At 40.7% G+C, this 20,137-nt stretch overlaps 1 protein-coding gene across 1 annotated transcript in view; it reads right to left on the bottom strand.

The window, feature by feature from the left end:
- TACR1 (tachykinin receptor 1) overlaps positions 1 to 20,137 on the bottom strand; it is a 149,162-nt gene that overhangs the window by 69,483 nt on the left and 59,542 nt on the right. The window contains exon 2 of the mRNA XM_032410602.1: positions 9,065 to 9,259. Within this exon, the coding sequence (XP_032266493.1) occupies positions 9,065 to 9,259 (195 nt within the window). The remainder of the gene's footprint in view (positions 1 to 9,064; positions 9,260 to 20,137) is intronic.

Below are 20,137 nucleotides of genomic sequence, written 5' to 3'. Positions count from 1 at the left end.
GTTTCCACCTTTTGACTACTGTGAATAATGCTGTTATGAATACTGGTGTACAAATAGGAAAAAAAGAGATAGGAAGGAGACTGTTTCCTAAATGAACCTTAGATAATTCCCAGCGTTTGAATCAAGTGAAATGTATTTCTCAAATATTCTCTTATGCTATTCAGTAAAGTCTAAAATAGCATAATGCTTTAATTTTCTTCATATACTCTTATTTCTTAAATATTCAAAGTGTTTTAATTTTGTTTCTGCTGTCAAGGAGATCTGTTATACGTTTATTTTCTCAAGGATTATTGCTGATATAAGCTACTTTTTTCTTTAATAGATATTATATTTTAACAAATTTATTTTGACATTTATTGAAACAAATATATGATGTTTTCCTTTGACCAATTAATTAAATGAAATATAACAGATTTCCTGATAATTTACTAACCTTATTTGCTGGAAAAAGTCATGCTCAAAAACAAACCATTGCTATTTTAAAATCATTTTGATTTTTTGGTGACTTTTAATTAGGATGTTTGCATATATGTTTGTAAATGGAATTGGCCTGAAGGTTTGTTTTTGGAGTTCTGGGTTTTGTTAGTTTTTTACAATTATATTGTGCCAAGGGTGTATAATAACTTAGCAAGTACTCCATATGGTTTTGAACTCTTGAAGAGCTTATAGGGTATTTGAAAGAATTTCTCTGCACAAATTTTGGTCCCAGTGCCTTTCATAAATGGAGTTCTTGAACAGTATTTTCATTCCTATCCCCTCAAGCTGTGTCAATTTGATATTCACAATTTTGTAGGAAATCATCATTTTTATCTTACTGTCAATTACGCTCTCTGGCCTGGGTGCACCTTGTGCCCAGTCTAAGAGCAGCTACCTCTGGAAGCTGATTATGGCAGCCCAAAAGAACCTCAAACTAGGGGATCCCATCTTTCTCAGGCTTACACTTTCCCCTCCGAATTAGGGGCTGTTATTTTATGTCTTGTCTATGACAGTCCTTGGTGGTGGCTGCCTCTTCTTTGGGTCTATCTGCACAGTATCTACCAGAAATGTAGTGAAATTTCTGGCATTTGTATGGCAACCTTCTTAGTTTCTGTATTAATGTAGGCTTTTTTTTTTTTTTTTTTTTAAAGTTTCCTCCTCCTCCTTCTTTACTCTGCTCACTTTAATTTCTTTCTGGGAGTTAAGGTTAAGGGATTGTTTTTATGCAATCATCTTTCTCTGAAGTGTCAATGTACTTTTCATTCTTGGCTTAACTGCTTTTCATCAACAGCGAAGACAATACCAGGGGCCCTGGGCTGTATCTATAAATGTAGCAGGTGTCAGGGGAGGAGATTAATCATAACAGCTAGCATAAACAATCAGTCCTGGAAACACAAATATGCTGACACCCCCTTGGCCAAGGCCTGGAGCAGCTTGGCAAAGGATCCACATTTCTTTTCTTTCGTTTATTATTTGTGAAATAATCAAGAAGGTGGAAAATTTGACAAGTAATGCTCCAGGTACATTTTCTGATATTCCCTTTCCCCTCATACTCTGTCAATTAGCTGATTTTCAATTTTCATTAATATTAATGAAAAGATACATATAAATATAAAATTTCAGCTAATTTCTGATGCTGGGCTGTAAAATATAAAAGACAAAATGCTGCAAAAAATAACAACACATATTTTTATAGTCTTTCTTACAACTGGTACATATAGAGAATTATATTAGATACACATATATACACATTCATGTTCACATCCACAAAATTTCCAGGTAATTAAAGTCACGAATGATGCTGTTTTCTGGCATAGACTCCTTTCCCAGAACAATTGGTAATATTTGGAATTCAGAATAGGCATGTCTTACTTCTTGCTACAGTTCTACTGCAAAGTTAGGTACGTAGAAGTTTAATTAATAGAAAATGATATATAACCAATATTAATAAATGATTCAGGAAAACTGAAATCCCCCCACTGTCCAAAGCTCATTCATTTGGATGTCTTTCTCATTTTTCATCCTCATTACAGACTTTTTCTTGGCCTTGGCGATGGGCCCTCTGATGAAGAAATGTTGGCTCATTCACCTTCCTTGTCCTCAGGGACATTGCCCCGGAACCTTCTGGGACCACTGCAACTTGACGGCCTGTACAGCATCCTCCAGAGTGGGCTTGGCTCTGAATAACTTTGAAAGCTATGGCACTTTCCTCCTCATTTTAGTAGAACAGGGAGGTCGATGTATTTTTCAAAGCCAAATGTTTCTTTTTTACACTTTCCTCGTCCTCTCACGTGTATTTTTCTCCACTAATAGGAGTCACTTTTGGTCACCAATGAAACCAGTCAATGTACTCCCCCTTCATAGGACTTCCTGGGCAGTGTCACAGTTCACCAGCTTGCAAATTGTGGCAAACACTCAATTACGGATGATGATATTACTGCACTAATAACGAGCCCACATCTTCACTTTCATGAATGTTACAACATTAGGATATTTTCTATAACCGTGCACTGTAAACATAAGCAGGGGATGGCAGAAGGCACTGAAGCAGTCCCCGCAGGGATCTAAGGATATAGCTAGAAGCAGCTTCTTTTAAAGCTTAGTGCTTTATCTTAGGTCAGCTGAAAGAACCCACTGGAGTAATCAATTTTCAAAGAGCAGATTAGTTAACAAAATTATCATTAATTTTTCTAAAGATCTATTTATTTATTTGAGAGAGAGAGTGTAAGAGCAGAGGGAGAGGGAAAGAATCTCAAGCAGACTTCCCACTGAGTGCGGAGCCTGACACGGGACTGGACCTACACGACCCCGACACCATGACCTGAGAGAACTCTAGAGTTGGACACTCAACCGACCGAGCCAACCAAGTGCCCCCGAAATTATTAATTATGAACACATATAAACATATGCGTATATGTATATATTCATAGCAGGTTGTAGAAACAAGTTTAATGATATAGGAAATCATTTATGATATGGTAAATGAAATAAGCAGATAAAAAGATGTATATACAAATTACTCCTATTATGAAAAGATATTCAATCCTACTCGTAAAAAGAGAAATGCAAATTTTAACTATAATGGGCAAAAATCTAAAAGCCTGATAATATAGAACTCTGTTGGAAAAGCTGTAGAAAAACAGGGACTTTCATACACTGCTAGTGAGAATGTAAATTAGTACCATCCCATATGGAAGGCAAATACCAAAATTAAAATGTTATATATCTTTGACTCAGCAATTCCATTTTTGGAATTTTTTTGCTATAGATAGCCTTGCATGATACATGTGAAGGCTATCCGTGGCTGCACTCTGTAATAGCAAAAGGCTGAAGATAATCCAAAGTCCACCTAAAGTGTGATTGGTTAAATAACATTGTACATTTGTAGCCTGGAGTACTGTGTAGCTGAGAAAAAGAATAGAGGAGCTCTTCATGAATTAATATGGAAATATCTCTAAGATATATTAAATTTTAAAAATAGGATACAGAATGAGGTGCATAAAAAGCTACATTTTATGTTACAGAGAGGGAAACAACTTATATTTGTGTTGACCTGTATCTATGTAAGACACTTACAAAAGAAACTAAGAACAGTATTTACCTAGAGAGGGAATAAGAGACTGGAAGAATATTCATCAAAATGTTAGAGCCTTTCATGAATGATGGACATACAGATGATTAAAGAAATTAGAGGAATTTTCCGTAGACTCCATAATTTATTCATTTTAAAAATGCAAAATAAAGGTTTAAATGATTTTCCAGGAAACTGACCAAGTCTGTTGGTAACATTTTATAGCCCAGAGGTGGATGCTTATGAATAGCAGCAAGGCGGGGCGGGGGGGTGGGGTGGGGGGGGCGGAGCTGTGGAGACTGGGTCTTACGCTCTGCTTAATGTTTGCCACTCCTTCCAAGGACAGCATTTGTCCCATACACTCTTAGACCAGTTGGGAAAATTCCAGGTGGGCTGAAGTATAGAAGTCAACAAGGCAAAATGCACAGGGTCAAGTAAGCATGAGAATGAAGTGGGGTCCATCCATACTTTGGCTTATTCAAAGGTAAAAACTTATGAATAATATCATTCTAAGCAAAGCTCCACACCTCAAAAGGTAATTTCTTAGGAAGGAACTTTTGGGGTTATCCCAATGAGAGCAGTTTCTTGAGAGCTTGTAAAAGCAAAATCCTGTGAATAGCATTTAATTTACAGTTAAAAAATATGAAGCATACATTCCAGAAAAAGTGGATGAACAAAATTATCCGGTATTATGAATGATTTTTAAGCCAACACTCATGCTACTACCACAGAGATCGAGAAATATAATAGTGTCAGCCCCTCAGAAGCACCTCTAAGTGTCTCTTCTTGATCATACTCCTTTCCCTCCCATGAGAGAGAATCATGTCTTCACTTTCATGGTGACTACTGCTTTGTTTGCTTTTATAGTTTTACCACCTCCTGATGTGCTCTTAAAGATGTACTTTCATTTTGTTCATTTTTTTTTAAAGATTTTATTTATTTATTTGAGAGAGAGAGAATGAGAGAGAGCACATGAGAGGGGGGAGGGTCAGAGGGAGAAGCAGACTCCCTGCTGAGCAGGGAGCCTGATGCGGGACTCGATCCAGGGACTCCAGGATCATGACCTGAGCCGAAGGCAGTCGCTTAACCAACTGAGCCACCCAGGCGCCCCTCATTTTGTTCATTTTGTTTTAAAACTTTGTAAGAGCCATCCATGTTGCATGGAGCTACATTTTGTTCATTGTATTAATTACATAGTATTCTGTTACATGCTTGTGCCACAATTTTATACCCATCCTACTGATGATGGACATTTGGAATATCTCCAGTTTGGGGCATTAAGAACAATGCTGATCTGAACCACACGCTAGCTGTATTTGGGTGCACACGTGCATGCATTTTTCTAGGGCAATCAGCCCCGAGCGAAACTGTGGGGTTATAGTGTATGGAGAGCTTCCGCTCTTCTGGATACTAAAAAATGTTTTCCAATATGGTTTTATCAATGTATACTTCTTCTAGCAGTCTACAAAGGTTCTCATTGTTTCCTAATTTCACCAAAAGTTCTAAATTCTTAGTTGAGTCAGACTTCTTAACATTTGCTAGTCTAATGGGTGTGCAGTAAGATGTCATTATGGTTTTAATTTGTATTTCACTGGTGACGAATGAAGTTGTGTGCGTCTTCACATATTAGTTGGTCATTTGGACATTTCCTTTTGTGAAGTGCATGTTCAAAACTTTTGCCTGTTCTTTTATTGGATTGCCTTTCTTTAACAGTGCTTAATTTAATCCATGTATTAATAAAGAGTCTGAATGATGAATGATCAGGGCTGGAAGTTCACCATGCAGCCAGAAGGCAAATGCAGCAATCTAAGATTTTTCACAAAACCTTTTTATGTAATTAGCTGGCACAAATTATTCATCAGGCAAATTGGGCCTAAGCATCTGCCCACCACACTGTCTGCTGCCAGTCATCTACCCATGCACCCAGATCAATGACTGATGCTGATGGCAGTACTTAATACTCACCAGACTCTTCCCATGTGCCTGGCACTGGGCTAAGCATGTGCCTTATTTGCTTCTCTTAATACCTCTATGTGGAATGTTCCATTCAGCTTAGAGGCTTAAATAACTTGACCATGATGACTCAACTAGAGAGTGATGTGGCTGGGAGTTGATCCCTCATTTAACTCCAGAACCCATGTTCCTAACCTAATTATTACACTGCCTTAAACAAAGTTTCCTCCTGGTTTCAAATTTGGGATTATTGTGTGCTGTGGAAATGGCAATCAGTTCTAGCAGAAGACAATATAATGAAGTACTTAGGTTACAGCTAGTAAAACTTAAATTCTCTAAAAGTATATCATAATACATTATGAAGGATATTGACAAAAAGGAAATAGACTTACATAAAGCTTACTATGCACTTGACTTACATTTGCTTCACAGCACATATGTGGATGACAAATATGGGTTCTTTTAACTTACTACTGTATCTGTAAGCATTTTACACATCCTGAGTAGATAAAATCAGATGCTCTTCTCCAGACTCATTTTTTTAAGGTTAAAATCAAGAAATAAACGTACGGTATTGTCTTTCTCTGACTGACTTATTTCACTTAGTATTATACTCTTCAGCTCCACCCATTTTGTTGCAAATGGCAAGATTTCCTTCTTTTTTATGGCCAAACAATATTCCAGTGTGTGTGTGTCTGTGTCTGTGTGTCTGTGTCTCATATCTTCTTTATCCATTCATCTTCACTCATATGTGGGATTGAGAAACAAAACAAATGGGCAAAGGGAAAAAGAGAGGGAGAAACAAACCAAGAAAGAGACTCTTAACTACAGCGAAGAAACTGATGGTTACCAGAGGGGAGGGGATGGGGAGATGGGTGAAATAGGTGAACCCTTAGCATGGTGAGCACTGAGTAATATATAGAATTATGGAATCACTACATTATACACCTGAAACTAATATAACACTATATGTTAACTATACTGGAATTAAAATTAAAAACTTAATAAAAATAATAGAATTTTAAAAAATAAACAAATAAAAGAAAGAGGAAGTTTAAAAAATCATGAAATAAACAATGATGGCAAACCTAACCATGCATCCAGTACAGCTACCCTAAATTCTCATTGCAAGGAAATAAGACAATCCGGCACATGCTGTATCGAGTCTCAAAGGGCTTTCTTAGTCATTAATAAGCATAAAACAGCAAAATATTCAAGCATAGGACAGCAAAATGTTCAAACTTTAAAAACTACTATTTCAGGGGCGCCTGGGTGGCTCAGTCGTTAAGCGTCTGCCTTCGGCTCAGGTCATGATCCGAGGGTCCTGGGATCGAGCCCCGCATCGGGCTCCCTGCTCCGCGGGAAGCCTGCTTCTCCCTCTCCCACTCCCCCTGCTTGTGTTCCCTCTCTCGCTGTGTCTCTCTCTGTCAAATAAATAAATAAAATCTTAAAAAAAAAAAACAAAAAACTACTATTTCTTGGGCAAGACTCCAGAGATCTGTGGAAATACCTTTGTTTCCATGTTAAACTTCAAATTTGTTGGAAGATAAACTAACTGTATTTTGAAACAAAACTGTAGGAAGGTAACCGACTTGGAAAAGATCATGAGAGCCAAGAGCTGAGTTACAGACCATGCAACCAAAGGCAGTTTCTTTTTTTTTTTTTTTTTTTTTTAGAGGTTTTATTTATTTGACAGAGAGAAAGACAGCCAGAGAGGGAACACAAGCAGGGGGAGTGGGAGACGGAGAAGCAGGCTTCCTGCCGAGCAGGGAGCCTGATGCGGGGCTCGATCCCAGGACCCTGGGACCATGACCTGAGCCGAAGGCAGACGCTTAACGACTGAGCCACCCAGGCGCCCCAACCAAAGGCAGTTTCTTAGCAGTTTCTAGAATGGGCTTTAATTTGTCCTTTTTGAGGGAACCTTCTGGCTCGAACATGTTCAGGGGCCTGTACAGCTTGTGAAGCTATGCTCTTCCTCCCGCTGAGACCCCACTCACGCTTGTAGTTTCATTTGGAAGAATAATTTTCAATGTCTGCTTCTAGGCTGAGCATTAATCCCCCACCGCTTGATCGATTAAATCCCACTGCCTGTGTCTGGAAGGCAAAGTCTGGGCTTTATGTATTGCTTGCTGGCGAGCCCCATTTCCGTGCTCCATGGAACAGGTGCAGCAGCATAACTCTCCGCAGCAGGCTTTCAGACACTCAGATCTCGGCGGTCAACAGGTAGTGTCTTGTGTTACCATCTAGCGAGTTTAAAGGCCTGTAATGATTCTACCGCTATCTGATGAATTTGGTTCGATAACATTATCTTACCTTTCCTATGGCATTTAATAGCTTACAAGGGGAGGATACATTATCTCATTTGTGCTTCATAGCAGTTGTTTATGGGAAGCAGTGCTTTGTCGCTTTCAATTTTAACGACGAGGGGGGGACTGTGATCCTTGCCCAGAGTCACATAACTAGTAATGGCAATCTTGTTACTAAGACATAGATCACCTGGTTATTAACACCAGAGTTCTTTTATGATTCACATAATAAACCCGAGATAGGAGGATTATAGAGAACTTTCAAAAGGAGCCACATTATCAATGTGCTCTGAGCCCAGAAAACTGATGGTAATATAAATGTCACATTGCCACTTACCTGAGCAGAACAAAACAAAGAATAAGTCATTTCAGTGTTGCCTCTAGGAGAAGTCTTGGAGAAAATTGCCAGGATTTCTTTGAAAACCCTTAAATGAGATCAGTCATAAATGAGATCAGTCAGGCCCCCGAAGATAAGCAGGCCTGCTTTGTAGGGAAACTTGTAATTCATAAGGTCTCATTGTACTGGCTTTGCCTTCCCATGCATTTTGAATGTGTATCTTATTTCTCCACCTAGAAAACCCTGGAAGATAGGTGCTGTGGCTTGGTTTTCCCCAGAGGCACATCCTGAGATAAAGATTCAAGTGCAAGTGACTTAGTTAGAAGGAGAAAGAAACACCAGTAGGGAGTAGGGCAGTGATACAAGGAAGGGTGTGTCATTGAGCCAGCTGCCGCTGGGGTGACTGGAGCTTCACCCCAACACAAAACCTTGGACACAGTGTAAAACACACACCTCAGAGACATTCCACCTGTGGGCTGAGGGAGCTGGGGTGTTCATACACCGGTTCCTATCTGTTGTTGAGAGCTGCTGGGAGCAGGGGATAATTCCCCCACCTCTGGCATGCTGAGCAAGAGGGCAGAGTGGCATTCTGTAGGTGACGAAAGAGCTCCCAGGCAAAGCAATATAGACACTGGCGGGGCAGAGTCACTGGTAACCCACGGAGGAGATGGAAGAACACCTGGATGGTAGGCTATAGCAGGATCCAGGTCCCACATTTTTCTAATTTTCATTTGAAGTCCAGAGTAGTATTTGGGAGATAAGAGTCCCTTGATAATGATGGACACATCAACTTGATATCAGAGTGGTTATGAAGAAATGCTTATAGAAAGACACTAAATCCCAACCAACAAAAGAGCATGGAAAGAAAGAAGAAACAAGAAAAGACAAAGAAGGCACCACTAGGGAGTCATTCCTACTCACACTTTCTCGTAAATCTTGTGGGGATGCTCTGGCCATTCAATCATACACACCACTCTGTTGGGCATGGTCTCTGTGGTTGAGTAGTAGCCCTGGGGGAAGGCCAGTAGGAGAGCCAGGACCCAGATGACACAGATGACCACCTTGGTGGCCGTGGCTGACAGCCGGGGCTGGAGGGGATGGATGATGGCCATGTACCTGGAACAGAGAAGAAAGGACAAATTTCTGATTTGGTCACCAAAATTTGCATTGGCGATTAGCATTGTCCCTACCAACGAAAAATTCCAGGGAAACCTTTGACTTCTGATGATTTTTATTACTATTTTCTGATCCTTTTTGCATATTCTATCCTTAAATTTTATGACCCTCGGACCTAAAACCCTAAAATCCATAGGAAAAGACAACCAGGTTTTTAAATATTTAGAACCCATCTAGCAACATTCCAGGAGAGATGTTTTCATCGTTAGAATGCTCATGCTGGGGACATGATAACCAAGTATAGATCAGAGGGATACAGTAGAATTAGAAGGACAAGAAAAATGTTGTCAATTTATTCAATATAAAGGCTGTCTTTATCCTTTTTGGATTAAGGAATGATGTTGATAGAAATAGTGGTTTTTAAAAGTTCTTATGTGGCAATTGAAAAGGCTAACAATCTTATATTGGTCTCTATAATGTGAGGAACAATGAGTGTGTGTGTGAGAAAGAAGTAGCCTAAGAGAAAACATCAGCTCCAGGTGAAATCTTCATCCGTTCTTTGAACATCTAGAAGTCAGTGTGTGGCTACCAAGGCATGCCTCATGGGGAGAAACAGTCTCCACCTGCTGAGACAGACACACTTGGGTATATTAAAGTCCAGGGTGGATGAAACCTCATTTGCAGGAAGGGGGAAGAAACGTGAATGATGACTCAGGACTTGGAGCCACTCCCCCATGTCCTCTCCCCCGGGATGGAGCCCCGAATGTGTGTCCACACGTTTGAATTTGTGCCACCTCTGAAATGTAGCAGAGATCTTAGGAATAAATATTCCAATCAACATTTCATATCAATTATAATCACATCAATTCTGAATCCTCCATTTTAAAAGGCATCTTACTCTGTGTATTTTTTCTTGCAAAGTTTATGGATCCATCCCTTAAAATATGTATCCTTTGTCAGAGTAGAAATTATGTCTCACACTGCCTTTGGGGTTTAAATATTATCGGACAAAATCTTACATTTGATTCTCTGATATGCAGGTATTTCTGGCTTCTGTGGGACGGAATGGCCAATGGAGACTTCGGAAAAGAGCAGACAAATAGCAGCCCAGCTGTCAGCTGGATGCACATAATTCCACATAATTCTTTTTCTACACCCTTTGGACTCCTAGGATCTGTAGGCTGGAACTGGGGCCACGGTTACAAGTAAAGCAATTTCACTCAGCATGTGCTCTACAAATTCGCACTGGGCACCTGCCGCATGCAGAACACAGCTTTTCCTTCTCAGCTCCAAGCTTCTAATTTCTCTGGGGAGAGTAGGCGCATAAATAGGCAACCACAAAACATGACAGTAGGATATGTGACCTCAAGTGGTAATCTGATAAATGCCTTAGAGCCTCACGGAGGCGGCAGAGGTAATCAAGTCTTGGTATGGCAGGGGAACTGTTGGAGGCGCTTAAAGAGGTGCATTTAGCTGGATTTGGGACAAGTCTGCTGGGCATCCAGCTGGAAGGGAAAGAAGCATTCAGAGCCTTCCTCTCTTCCTCGTGTTATGATCAGATCTGACTCCCTGTCTGGGAAGCTTGATGGCTTAGTTTTTGTGAAGGCTTCTTTGAGTGACCTTTTATAATTCTAAACTTTAAAACACCTTTCTTCACATTTTCTTGCTAGCGACCTGGGTTTTCTTCTCTGGTCTTTTCTAGTGATGCCACTGAAGCTGTTCAGTGTGTGGAGGTTGGATACTAGGGTACCTCATGTCAGCCTTCACATATATGATCAGAAGTGATAACCTTCCAGAAGAAAACCCTCAGAATCTCTTCTTTCTGCCTCTTTTGGAAAAAATGGGCAGGCGGTCTAGAAGTCAGGAGAGAGTGGAATTCGGAAGAGACTTGGAACAGATATTTTGATGGGGGTGAGCAGTAAGCCATAAATCTTCGGGCAAGTTTCCTCGGTTGAGTTGGTGGCCATAAAGCCTATCATGCAGCTATTGTCTACAGCACCAGAAGGGCAAAGACAACTCTCAAAATGCCGTGAATCAAACACTGTCTGTCTTCTTTAGGTTACCCTAAGGGACCATAGACCTGATGACCTTCCATCCTTGGGGTGGTCTCCTGAAAAGAACCCTGAGACATCGTGATTTCCCTCCTGGATCTGCCTCTTTCTTGCTGCCTGAAGCCAATGGAGCACTGGTTTCCTCTTTAGTCATGGAGTGGCGGTGGACAGGGAATGCAGAATCAGAGCCAATGGAGGTGAACCGTGCAGCTACTAATGTCCTTTCCAATTCGGTGAAGGGCTGGACCTAGATGGTCATTAATTGTAGGCTGGCTTACTGGATCATTTCCCAGAGGAGGCAAGATCTTCCCCCTACAAAGCTGGACACCTAGCCATGCAGAAGCCTTTCCTTGCCAGCACCATCCAGGCTTCTGCTCTCACTGTAGCTGTGCCTTCTCAGGCTCCACAGGAGCTTGAGGAGACTGCACAAAGGAGAATGTGCTAATTACACCGCCCCCTTTTAATATTATCTCACACGCAAGATTTTAATTTGCTTTTAACTCAGGATAAGCATTCAATCTTAAATAAATGTACCTTAACATCCATGCCCGTGCCCAAATTGGCAATACACCATTCAAAATCTAACGTGACTGGGGCTTAAGGGGAACTGCATCGGCATACTGGTGCTATAGCTCCAAACAGGTTGCAGAAAGTCATATTTTAACTTTATTGCAAAAATTACAATTTGGGAGCCCATTTCAGTTAACTCTGCCATTTCTTGAGTGGAGGAGCCATTTCAGTGACAGATGAAAGTGTTACCCGCATAAAGCCAGAGAGAATAGAAAAGATTGGCCCTAAAAATTGTATTTTCATTTGTTCAAAATAGAGTCATTTGTAGATCTTTCTCTATGCCTTTCTTCTTTTTTACCTTTCTTCCTTCTTTCTTTGGAAATCCTCACTTCTGGAGCTTATGTGACATGCTTCTTTCTTACACCCCAAATCTAGTACCCCTGGGATAACTTGTCCGTAGACGGATGCATATTTTCTTTCCTGCTGACCATTCCTAGCTTGGATTCCATTAACATACCTTTATATATTTATTTGTAACCACCCTGAACAATTCTTGCTTATTCAGTTATGACTTATCATTGAGGAAGTGCCACAAGCCTTGGGAAAATGGATTCAATAAATATTTATTGACTGCATTGTGCTCAAGAGACCAGAAGGCAGTCAATGAAATGTCTTTCTGGTTTACGCATTAATCATCAGGCTGCCAGAGAAAGGGGTCCGGGGGCTGTGTGGGATGTGGATTATGTTCTCCACTTCAGGTTGTTCCAGTCCCACGGAGGGCTGGTGGCTCTGATTTGAATTGTATGTGGCCTCCCAGCTCAAACACCTGAGGTGCTATCCTCCCCTTGCATGATCATGCTTTATAAAAAGAACTCTCCATAGAGTCTCTGAAATCTGGCAAAATATAAGGCTGCACATTTTTTTTAAAGGCAGAGTGAAACAATAAGTGAAAAAGAATCCAATCTTCTGATAAGCCCCAGTATTCTCATAATATGTCCTCTTATACTAGCCCTAAATCACCTGGCAGAGAGGATGTCTTTCCTCTGCCAAGAGATCTCACCTCCCAGGCCCTGCCTCCAGTTCCAGTCCCCACTCTCCCTCATCCCCACTCACTCCCTCCCAGGATGGTTTCCGTCAAGGGACTACATCCGCCTGGGTTCAAATGACAAGGAATAGTGACAGCTGAGAGCATGGCTGCTGTAGTCTAGCTCAAAAGTTGGCGAACTTTTCCTGTAAAGGGCCAGATGGTAAATATTCTAAGCTTTGTGGCCCACACAGTTTCTGTCATAACTACTCAACTCTGCCTTTGTAGTGTGAAAGCAGACAAGGCAACTGTCTTGGGCATGACTGTGTGCCAGTGAGACAATTTACAAAACTGGTGGGGACCGTGCTTGGCCTAGGGCCACAGTTTGTTGATCCTTGGTCTAGTTGATAGGAAGTGAAGAACAGGAGGAATAAAAACCATAGGAGAACATGGTGTACTCTTCAGAAACACTCTTTAGCTTTGGCAGACGGAGGACTCTAAGACTAAAGCTCATTGGGTGGATAGATCTTATAGCCCACAAGGAGCTAGTAAAGTGGTCAGCCGCCATTCATGACTCCAGAATCTAGATGCTTGTCTGAGTACAGTGGTCACTAACCCATGATGTTTTTACTCCTTGATCTTCTGGCTGGCTCCTACTTATTTTCATGGCTTGGCCCATTTATCATGTCCTGTGACTGGGTTTAGGTGCCCTGCCTTTCCTGCTGTGAAGATCTCTAACCTTGTGTGGACCACATTTCAGTTTATTTGCCTGTCTACCTTGTCTTAATTCATCCTTGACAGATCTTGTGCAGATGGCCGTTGCTGTGACTTTTTCAAGCTGGTTTCCTTGGCTTCCCTCAGTGCCCAGAACATAGTAAAAACTCAATGAAAGCTTAATTGAATAAATGAATATGAAATTTCTTGGTATATAGCAGGGGCTCCATAAATGGTTGTTGAATAAAAATAAATGCAGTAGGAGAACTACATTCTTACTCTACCTTCATTCTTCCCAGTCTGAACATATGTGAGACTATTACGGGGGAATAATTACTGCTCAGTGTTTTCTGTGATACACACATCCAGGATCATCCTGCAGGAAGGACTTCACTGGACCTGGGTCTTCAGAATTTCCCATCTCTTGACATTAAGTCCTTACACAAATTCTCGATAAGTATTTGTTGACTAACTTCCACACTGACCACTATGTACAGAATTCAGTCTTACTACGTGGCATCTCCCTCCAGCTCTCCTTCTGAACAAGAGGCTGCTCCATCCTTTCCCCTCCTACTTCCCACCCCATTCCATCTCAGAGAACACCTGCTGGGGCATCAGTTGGGGTTCTCTCCTAGGACCTTTCTTTAATCATCAAAACCCTCATTTAGACAGATCACGTGACCATAACTTTGTCCACTCAACTAAGCTCAAGCATCACACAACTATAACCAAAGAGGCCTTTGAGCAGCCAATAGAAGTGACCTGAAGTTCACATACTACCAAAACATTTTTGTTAATGGCAAAGCCCCTTGAGTCCCCACCACTATGTTATGCACAGTTCTAAGAAGCACGAGCTTCTGGCCTCTCAGCCCAACATAGATTCACAGCATTGTTGGATTCATTTTAAAAAAGTGCCAGCTGACAGCAACGGCACAGTCAACAAAACCATAAGAAATAGGTGCAAAGACAGATGGAGCTGAGAGCCTGGGACAATTTAGAGTTAACTGAAGGAGAGATGTAGCTAACTGATGTCTGAGCCATCCTGCCCCATGTGTGATCAGAGGATCCATGTGGTTCAAAGGTGATTCAGATATAGAGTCTCCAGCCAGGGCTGCCATAAAAGTACACATGACTAAGGCCTGAAACGAACTATGGGGAAAAAAAGCAGTAAAGATCCAAACCAAGTACAGTATCCTGAAGGCTTCTGCCTGTAGAGGTGGGGCCAGATTTGCATGAAAACTTAAAGCAGAGGCAACTGGGATGGAAGGGTGGGGTGAGAGGGGGGTTCAGAGAATGGCATGTTCCCACCTCCTTCTCCTTGTCCTCCAGGGCAGCCTCTCTTCTCCCACAGACCTCCTTTCTTCACCAGATAAAGGCAGGATCCTGTGAGTGAGGCACTCACTGTTGGTTGTACAAGTGCAGAGTTGGATCCTGTCTTTGGATATTCTGCTAAGTGTAGATTTTTTGCATTCATTTTTTATATTTTAAAATATTTTTTATTTTGATTGCTGAATTATTTGTGCCACCTTAAATTTTGCACCCAAAGTGAATGCCTCACTTGCCCTACTCTAATCCCAGCCCTGATAATATTGACCACTCAAGTACTTCAGGTGGGATAATCACTGATGAAATGAGGTGCACTTGGACTTAGGTAGTGGTGGGACTATTGTTCAAAGCTGCAGGTCCCGTCAACCCCCTGATAAACAGTTATGCTGTGTCCTCTGCCTGCAGCCTTGTAATGCCCAGGTCACCACAGCATGGGTGGCAGGGTTGATGTGAAGCCTGGAAAATTATCACTAACATGAGCAGAACGGAGGCTGAACAATTCTACTGTATAGAGTAATTGGGACACCCTTGCTACTGTGATTTTGCCTTTTATTGTACATGCAAATCCACGACTATTTATTTTATTGACTGATTGGCTGATAGTGCTTTCTTACTTAAAAAAGCTCTTTGATAGCAATAAGTTATAAACAAACAAAAGTGTAAGTTTAATGAAAAATTATAGGCTTGATTTCTGCTTTTCATTAAAATTAATGATGAATGTGTGACCTGCACACAGGGATTGTAGACATTTACCTTCTATGGAGCCTCAGTGTTACCACTGAACATGTGGAAACCAGAGGACACCAATCTGCTAAAGAAGCAGCAACATCCACACCAAAAAGTTAGTAGTTACTTTAAGCCAAATGCGTCCAAAGACGTTGACATATGCAGTGAAAATGGTGTGTTTGCCCATTACTCTGTGAAGCATGACTTTTCATTTAGATTAAATGACTGTTCTAAATTAATTTCACTAATTTTCAGTTCTAATTTTTCTTGTGCATGTACAAAAGATCAAGTGATAGCTATTAGCATCTTGGCTCAGCGGAGGACTTGGCAAATAGCCAAACGATTCTAATTTTATAGCACTGTCATCAGATTTTTCAAATAGGAAATCAGGTAATTTCAATATGGTTCAATTATTTCATAATATAATTCATGGAATCAAAGTTTTGGGAAGTAGAAACAACTGACATAGTTAATATTATCATGAATTCATTTCAAATTTCGACAGTGAAGATAAATTGTTTTGTTTTGATACTAATATGAATACAATGTGGTAAAAATAATGTCCTTATGAAAATAAGAAACCTATGGAACAGAAATATACTTGGAGACATATAACTTGCCAAACAAGCTCTGGTATTTTACCAATTAAAATAGAAGCTGAAGTTGTTGAAATTTACAAAAATTTTTGTAGGTGCAGAGTAACTGAACTAATTTTTTTCTTTTTTGTTAGTAAAGTTGATAATGAATACAAAAGTATACTTCAATAAGATTTTGGAAGTGTTTAAGACTTTGATAAACTGTTTTGTGAATTAACCTACATAATAATACTAAACTTTTTGCCCCTGAGTCCTCTAAGTCTTGGTTGCATTTTGTTTAAAATTAATTGAATATCTTTAATCAAATATTTTTTAAAAAATATTTTATTTATTTATTTGAGAGAGAGCAAGAGAGATCACAGAGGGAAAGGGAGAGGGAGAGGGACAAGCAGATCCCCGCTGAGCAGGGAGCCCAATGCGGGACTCAGTCCCAGGACCCTGAGATCATGACCTGAGCCGAAGGCAGAAGCTTAACCAAATGAGCCACCCAGGTGCCCCTTAAATGCAAATCTTTCTAATGGAGCATCCCAAAATATGAGCTTCTGAAGCTTTTAGAAAATGATAATTTTTTAATACAAATCTGGTAAGTAAAAAGACACTGAAACGTAACCCTAAAAAGGCAAGAGAGGAACTGCAGAAAGTAAACAATGAAAGCTCTAAGGTGTGCACAATTTAATTTTGGAATTCTTGAATTGCTCTTAGGAATATTTTCACTTGTGGGAAAAATCTTTTGATAGATCTCTATTTTTTAGTAAATAATTTGTACTCTCAGAATGGACTGGTATGAACTTGGAGTGGACTGCAATTTTGCAGTATTTAAGTTTGGTAAAACATTAAAAAGAAACAGAGAGACCACTTATTTACTAACTTAGACAACTTAGTTTTTTTCTCTTAAATCTGTCTTTTTGTGTCTTTGTGCTACATTCTGGATACTTATTTTGGCTCAATCTTCCAGTTCATGGACTTTCTCCAGCATATCTAATCTATTATTAGAACTGTCTATTAACTTACGTTTCAACTCTTATTATTTTTCATTTTTATAATTTTGACTTGCTTATTTTTCAACATGTTTGGTCATTATTTGTATTTTTCACTTGGTCCTCCTATTTTCAAGCTTCTTCTTTATAGCTTCTTTTTTTAATTTCTTTATACATAATACACATAGTTTATATTTTGTCTCTGTTAACTCCAATAACTTAAGTCTCCCTGGGTCTGTCTCTGCAGGTTCTCACTCACACTGATCTGTTTCATTATCTGTTTCATTTTGACTGCATCCTGCTTATTTTCCTTGGAACTTTATCTGTAAGAATTCATTGATGCCTGGGAGGAAGCTAGGTTCCTTCCGAGATTTGCAGTAGTTTCTGCCAAGAACCTGGGAACACTTCCAGGCTGGGGTCACTGTGAACTAGATTTCTGTGTGAGATTTTTTTTTTTTTTAGATCAATCAACTGATATGAATTTGGCCTGCGTACATGTGTGGACTCCTTTTCTGCTGCAAACTTTCAGATTTTTTTTTTCTTTCTATTTACTCTGCACCAAGGTTAGAGATGAACAATTTTCCTTATGGTCCCTGGAAGGGCAGGCATTTATTTACAGGTCTTTTTTTTTTTTTTTTTTTTTTTTTTTACACTGAGGGTGTAGCCCTTTGCTTCTCAACTTTAAGAAAATTTATCCTGTTAGACAACCCACGACAGGAAGGTCCTAGGCTTTGGGTCTTAGCCCTGTACTTTAACCTGTGAGTCAAAGTCAAGATCAAATACCCTCAAAACAAAAACTAGCTTCACTACTCTGTCCAATAATTAGATTCCTGACCTCATTTAAATTTTTACCTAGGGTGCCTGGGTGGCTCAGTTGGTTAAGTGACTGCCTTTGGCTCAGGTCATGATCCTGGAGTCCCAAGATCAAGTCCCGCATCGGGCTCCTTGCTCATCAGGCAGTCTGCTTTTTCCTCTGACACTCCCCACTCTCGTGCTCTCTCTCATTCTCTCTCTCTCTCTTAAATAAATAAATAAAATCTGAAAAAAATTTTTTTTTACCTCAGTATTCCTGACTTTCTTGCAAGAAAATGAATGCATTTAAGAAGTTTGCATGCATATATAGTATCATATCCAGAATTTTTAAATTTCAAGATCATCAATCAGGATATCTAGTCTGCCATTTGGCTGAAAGCAGAAGTTCTGATCTTATTTTTGTTTTTTATTGTTTTATTGTCGAATTATTTGGTGTAAAAATTCAAAGAATACAGGAGGAGATAAAGGGAAAACCTCTCTCTTACTCTGTTCCCTTAGAGAAACACCTAGCTAACGTACTGAGCATTTGAGAAATGCCAGGCTCCATTCTCTGTGCTTTCTGTGTATGAATTCATTTTACCTTTCACCAACTCTTTGAGGCAGGCTACTGTTATGACCCCCAATTTCCAAATGAGGAAACAGACTGAGAGGTCAAGTAACTCATCCACCAAGTGGTGGCGCTGGGTTTGAACTTGGCCGTCTGGCTTCAGAGCCTCTGCTTTGTTTTGTCCTCCCCCCACCCTTTTGCTTTGCTTTCATATCATGGCACTATCCAGGACCCTCAGACCTACTGCCAACAATGGGTGCGGTCTTCTCTTCTCTACACGTACAAACCTGTATATTCATGCCTTTTTTTATTCATTCATTCAATAAACATATGTGATCCCCTTCGATGTGTCAGGTAAGAGCTCAGTATCTCCCTGTTGTGAAGAAGTCTGTCTAGAGGGAGAGGTTTATGCTTGTATTGTAGTGCAGATGAAATGTGTTGTGTGTGGCAGGAAAGTTACAACGTGTAGGAGGCATGGAGCAGACGGGAGGCCATTTTGGCCTGGGTACAGAGGCCAGGGAAGTTTCCCAGTGGAGGTGGTATTTAAATGTGACCCTGAAGGATGAGTTGGTGTGTACATCTACACAGAGCTGTATGCAACATACTTCCTTGGAGGAGGCAACAGCATATACAAAGGTCTGGTGACCTGAAAAAAAATGGCTTGTTTATAATCACTTCTAACATTTTATGAGATGCTTCTCAGGAAGGAGCAAGTAATGCATCTTCTATTCTTTTGAATCTCTGACAGGGCACAACATAGCCCCGTGGTGACCACCCACTCACTGACTTAATGTCCCCCTCTATTAAGCAAGCAGATGTTGGCCTCCTTGCAGATCTTGATGGGAAAACAAGGATAGAGGATTGAGTGAGGAAGGACAGTCCTGTGGTCTCTGTTGATGATAGTGCCCAGAGGGGATGCCAGCCTCCAAGGGAACATATGGAGGATGCTGGGACCAGGGCTGCCAAACAGAGCCAGAGCCCAGGAGAGACAAACATGCTTTCCAGAAAGTAAACATTCCTCAGGCCTGTGTTTACAGACCACCCAGTGGCCTGTCCTGCTGCTGATGGTGGGCTTCCTCAGTCTGCATGGCCGGAGCTGGAGACCCTGCTGCCTGAATTATGACTTTCCTCTTCTCAAGGAGTTCTCTGCACAGAACATACCTCTTTTACTCTCCCCCTTGCTCTTAGTGCTTTTTCAGCTCCTTAATCTCTCTCAGAGTGATTTCTCGGAGTGTCAGTTTTCTCCTAGTGAAGGAAGGACATCTTTGTAATGCACACACCCAGAGGCAACTCGGTGTCTTCTCAGAGTCTGTGCCTAGCTTAAGCCCAGGTACCCGGCGCAACACACACTTCAACTGCATAAACCATCAGCGCAACTGCCTGGATCCCCGGTCAGGTGCCCAGAGGTAGTCAAATGGCAAAAGGCCAATGAGGCTGCAGCGTCAGCTTACTAGCTGTTGTCTAGAATGGAAGAGCTCAATTTACAGCTTAAATAGTATTTCACGGGAAAAATATAAACGGGAGCAGTAGTGTTCATTCCCCATAGTTCCCGTGTGTGAATTTCACTGAGACATTTAAGCATGGCAATTGCTGA

The sequence above is a fragment of the Phoca vitulina genome, unplaced genomic scaffold (genome assembly GCF_004348235.1).
Source record: "Phoca vitulina isolate PV1807 unplaced genomic scaffold, GSC_HSeal_1.0 scaffold12, whole genome shotgun sequence".
NCBI lineage: Eukaryota > Metazoa > Chordata > Mammalia > Carnivora > Phocidae > Phoca > Phoca vitulina.
Note: the sequence above shows the minus strand (reverse complement) of the source record. Positions and strands in the feature narration are given on the sequence as shown.